Source organism: Piliocolobus tephrosceles, unplaced genomic scaffold (genome assembly GCF_002776525.5).
Source record: "Piliocolobus tephrosceles isolate RC106 unplaced genomic scaffold, ASM277652v3 unscaffolded_25353, whole genome shotgun sequence".
NCBI lineage: Eukaryota > Metazoa > Chordata > Mammalia > Primates > Cercopithecidae > Piliocolobus > Piliocolobus tephrosceles.
The window spans coordinates 1-5,378 of record NW_022308036.1 but is presented as its reverse complement, the minus strand read 5'-3'; the positions used below and the strand labels follow the sequence as shown (position 1 = coordinate 5,378).

At 43.0% G+C, this 5,378-nt stretch overlaps 1 protein-coding gene across 1 annotated transcript; it reads right to left on the bottom strand.

Annotated features, from left to right (window-relative positions):
• Positions 1-33: 33 nt before the first annotated feature.
• On the bottom strand, positions 34-5,029 carry LOC113221505 (solute carrier family 5 member 4-like; the record flags this gene model as incomplete). Its single annotated transcript, XM_026450836.1, has 3 exons — positions 34-836; positions 2,605-2,806; positions 4,949-5,029. Coding segments are annotated over 3 exons (305 nt in total), but the record flags the coding sequence as incomplete, so codon positions are not given.
• Positions 5,030-5,378: the final 349 nt, after the last annotated feature.

Genomic DNA, 5,378 nt, shown 5'->3' with positions numbered 1-5,378 from the left:
CCAAAAAAAAAAAAAAAAAAAAAAAAAAGAAAGCTTTCATTTCCCCCCGCCCCCCACAGAATAAAGGTGAGTATACTTTTATGTTAAATGGTAAGAACCAATAAAGAAAACATGTTTACAATTGGAAGAGAAGGGAGAATTAATAACACATCATAAGTCAAGAAAGATTTGGTTATATTTTCTTCCCTTTTCATATTAAAGGAAGTTGAATTCAACCCTAGCAGTTACTCTCAGCTGACTCAGAAATTTACATATCCTCAAACAGCCTGATTCCAAAGCAGTGAAAACTGATTCAGTTCTCCAGTTTTCTCAGAGGGACCAAGACCTTCTCAGTCAGAGATGTCACCAAACTCAGACAGTACAGCTCACTCAACTCAAATTAACCCAATCCTACCTCATTCTGCAGTGTCGTTTTGCCATATTCTCTGGACTTCCTTAAATCTAAGCAACTCATGAAGACAGAACTCACAGACTCAAATGTCTATGAGACAGGCAGATGGTATGAAAAGGATAAAGGAACAGTGCGTCCAATATGCCACGTTTTCCTGCCTTTGACCGCTGTGCAGGCTGTGCCCTCCACCTGGAATTCTGCTTTTACTTCCATCCAGAATGGATTTTCTCAAGGCTTTATGACATTTTAAGAACACTTCTCAGAATACAAGCATAAAAAAAAGAGAGAACATGCGGATTCAGGGCTTACCTGTGTACAGGATGCGGCTGATCATCCCTGGCATCACCATGAGGAACATGGGCAGCAGCTTCAGGTAAGCACACATGATGCAAGCGGCCTTCACGTGAGACATGTCCTTGCCACTCAGGCAGTGCTGCACGATGACCTGCCGGGAGAACGTGACACACTCATGAAACAACCAGGGGATGATTTCCAAGGCAGTGAGTGTCTCTTTCCAGAGTTTAATGTTGCAATAAGAAATGATGTGGACCAGTATACCAAAGAGCTATCAGCACTCCTATGTTCACTGCAGCACTATTCACAATAGCCAGCATGTGGAATCAGCCTGAGTGTCCATCAGTGGATGAGTGGATTAGGAAAATGTGCATAATACACAATGCAAAACCATTCGGCCACACACAACAATGAAGCCCTGTCATTTGCAGCAACACGGATGGAACTGGAGGTCATTACGCTAAGTGAAATAAGCCAGGCACAGAAACACAAATATCACACATTCTCACTCACTCTCACTTCCTGAGGCCTAGCTCAGGAAGATACTGAAGGCTTGGATTTGCCCCGAAAGATGGAATAAACTAAGAAAGAAGACAACTGGTGATACTGGAAAAAGGAGAAATAACCTGAGTAGGGCAAAAATGAATTCCCAAAGATGACAGTGAAGGGGTCATTGGATAAGTTAGTTGGGCACCAGAGGGAGTGCTGCCAGACTGTGAGAGGGCAAAAGACTCTAGGAGAACCTTTCATTCAATGAGTAATAATTAGCAAGAAAATTCAAAATGAAAAATTAAGAATTGGCCAGGTGCGGTGGCTCACACCTGTAAGTGCAGCACTTTGGGAGGCCGAGACAGAAGGATTGCTGGAGTCCAGGAGTTTGAGACTAGCCTAGACAACATAGTGAGACCCTATGTTGTTAATTCCAGGAACAACAACAACAAAAAAAAGCTAAGGAAAAGTCAGGGAATGTACATCACGTGGTTCATGTGAATTACATTCGGGTAGTCACAAAAATGGTGGCACCGAATGCTGATCTCTCCAAAATTGTGATTGACAGCTATTGGGAGGATTGGGGAACAGGTGTGCTTGCATGGGGCTGGGAAGGGAAAGTTGAAAGACAGCTAAACTCTCATCCTTCATCATAGGGAAGCCAACAATAAAATCCTAAAACCAACAGGGAGCAACACAAGCATTTATCTGAATCACTTGGGGATCAAGTTAATGAGCAGATTCCAATTCAAAGGGTCTAGATAGGGTTATAGGGTCTGAGAGCATTTATTCCTAGTGAGCTCCAAGGTGATGTCCATGTTGATGGCTCACAGACTGCACACTGAGCACAAGGATTTAGGGAACAGAAATAAATGCCAAAACACTTACTTAAAAGAGCTGAAAGCATTTGCCTCTGAAGGACAAGAAATAGGGTAGAAAGCAGGGTACCGTGCAGCTGTTTTTAAATAGCAAGCTTTGTAGAAGTGTTTGACTCTTTAAGCTGGGTGTGATGGCTCATCCCTGTAATCCCAGCACTGAGACGCTGAGGTGGGCAGATCACCTGAGGTCAGGTGTTTGAGACCAGCCTGGCCAACATGGTGAAACCCCGTCTCTACTGAAAATACAAAAGTTAGCCGGGCGTGGTGGTGCACACCTGTAATCCCAGCTACTCAGGAGGCTGAGGCAGGAGAATCACCTGAACCCGGGAGGTGGAGGTTGCAGTTAGTTGAGATCATGCCACTGCACTCCAGCCTGTGTGACAGAGTGAGACTCCATCTAAAAAAACACAAAAAACAAAAATGAAGAAGTGTTTGACTCTTTAAATGATGTGTGTGCAAAATGGAAACTAAATGTTTTTCTATGAGACAAAAACAACAAACGCAAGTACACACACAGACACACACACACTTCACTGATTTGTGCACCAGTACCACAAAGCTGTAATGGGCATTGCAAATATAATTCCGGGCCATGGAATGTCCCCAGTCACAGGATCTCGGAAGATGTGGAAGGAGTCCTCCTGAGGTGTGTAGCAGCTGGCACTGATTGTCAAGTTGTCCCCCTCGACTACAGACGGGACGGCATTCATGTACTTCTTGGTAAAGCTCTCGTAACCTCCAACTTTGTTAAATGCTAAAAAGGCATAAGAGTAAAATGAGATGTCTTACTGAAATCTAAGACGTCCAATGTTTATGATGACTACTTTTTGGTGGAGTTACACAATCACCTCCCATCAGCCCAGTCCAATCCTCAGTGACCCTCTCCCAGATCCATGTCTTTCTGGTACCTCCACTGGCACTGCCTATGCTACCAGATTGACTTTCACGAAGTACAGAAAGCAAATAACTCTGACTTGTCTTCCTATATTGCTCTTTTAAATTTTGAGTTAGTGTCTCTTTAAAGGTAAAAACGAAGCTGTTATCCAACAGGCCGACACTGGTATCTCAGAACCATTTAGAGCATAAGCAAACTGGAAGGTGAACTAACAAAGTGAGCCCCATGAAATTATCCATCAGAAAGCCCCAGCTCCTCTGAAAAGATCAGGAGGCAAAGGCCTCTCTTCTTGACCCAGAGCTTGGCTCTTTTGATCTTACTTGCAATCTGGTTTTCTGGTGCAACACTGTATTTTGCCTGTTACAATAAAAAAAAATTGGAAAGATAAGAAGCAGAAATTGCGGGTGGCAGGTTAGACGTGACAAGGGAAAGTGATGAGACTCAGCCTGTTCGGGTCTGGAAAGGCTAGTCAGGTACAGAAGAGAATTGTGATTGCTCTTAAAAGCTGAGCCCAGGCATCTGGGGTAGCTTAGTATAGCTTTAAATGATGAAAAATTCAACAGGGTATTATACAATGGTAGGGTTAACATTAATCTACTTCATTATTTAGCTGAAGGACTACTATGTGCCAAACACTGTGCTAGGATCACGTGCAAAATAAATGTGCAAGGCAGGAACTTAGCCGAGTGAAGGATACAGACAATACAAGGAAGTTGCTTTGATTAGATAAATATGGATTGTAACAAAAATACATAGGAGACTCTAAGAGATGAGAGTCCCCCTCTTCATCCTAAAGATGGCAGAATTGAGGTTTAGAGACCTAATGCCAGGGAGTGAATCACTGAGGCCAGAAACCAAGGCACCATGGACAAGAACAGCACAGAAGTTCTCGATAACTGAATAGAAAGTACACAAAGAATTGGTGCTAACAACTAGCCTCTGGAGTGGCACTGTGCAACAGAAACATTCTGCAGTGATAGAACTGTCCTGTGTCCATGCCGTCCAGTATGGCTAGTTTTCCTATGCAAAGATAAATACCATAATAAGAGAAAACAAATATTGGCAAGCTGTAAATTAGGTCAATATTGCTTGATGGCAATGAACTGAACGATACTAATAAGTGAGCATTATTAAGAAAACTCCAACCTATATTTGTGTATTGTCACAATGCAATAGATTTCCATCCAAAATAGTCATAATGAGGTTATGGATGTTTTGGATGAAAATCCACTACAATACATTGTTAGAATACACAAACGTAGGTTGTGTATTCTATGTCTGTGTATGATTCAGTTGAACTAATACTCAGTTCTCAAATTTTTTCCTATTTAATCCTTCATTTCATAAAAATTCTGTGTAAATGAAAGGTTTCTAGACTTTGAATCTAATGTACAAATACTTCTGTAAAATTATCAACCCACTGCTACTGATTTTGTCTGTCCTTCACACAAAGAAATTAAGGTTAAATGAGATAACTTACCTAAGCAATAAGTCTTGCTCTGTTGCCCAGGCTGGAGTGCAGTGGCCGGATCTCAGCTCACTGCAAGCTCCGCCTCCTGGGTTTACGCCATTCTCCTGCCTCAGCCTCCCAAGTAGCTGGGACTACAGGTGCCCACCACCTCACCTGGCTAGTTTTTCGTATTTTTTAGTAGAGACGGGGTTTCACCGTGTTAGCCAGGATGGTCTTGATCTCCTGACCTTGTGATCTGCCCATCTCGGCCTCCCAAAGTGCTGGGATTATAGGCTTGAGCCACCGCGCCCAGCCAGCAATAATTTTTAAAAGAAAGTAATGTTCTTTTCCCCACCATCCATTTCCTTATGCTGAGATAATAAAGCAAGAAAGAACTGAGGCAGTTATTTCAGTGATGGGGATTATATAAATGACGGGAAAGTGTGACCAGATGGAACTGGAAGGCATCCCAGTAAGGAGCAGACAGACTGAACAGAAACAAGTCCCGTGACTTCTGGCCCCTGGGCACTGCACGCAGGGTCATCACTTACCAAACCCCATGAGAATAAAAGAGCCAATCAGCATGATGATGGTCTGGAGGGTGTCTGTGTAAATCACCGAGGCCAACCCCCCTGGTGAGAGAAAGAAAAGAACCAGGGCATTTTATCATGTGTCCCCATGTATTTGCCTTCACCACTGGGTTCTCCTCCACCCAGAACCCTGGAAATGACCCAGTAGAAGACATCAAAAGCTCCTAGGTGAGCCACAAGCTTGTCCTGACATCATGATCTCCTCAGCACTGGTTCTCCTAATTCCCTTGCTTTGCCCTGATTCAAAGTTTCTGTGAATTACAGTGAAGTTTCATCTTTGTGTCAGTTTTTGAATATTAAGCAGGGGAAAAGGCAGCACTTTAATACTATGAAAGTTTCTCTTAACAATCCCTCAATTTACACCCATTCAGCACAGTGCACTTGCTCTAAA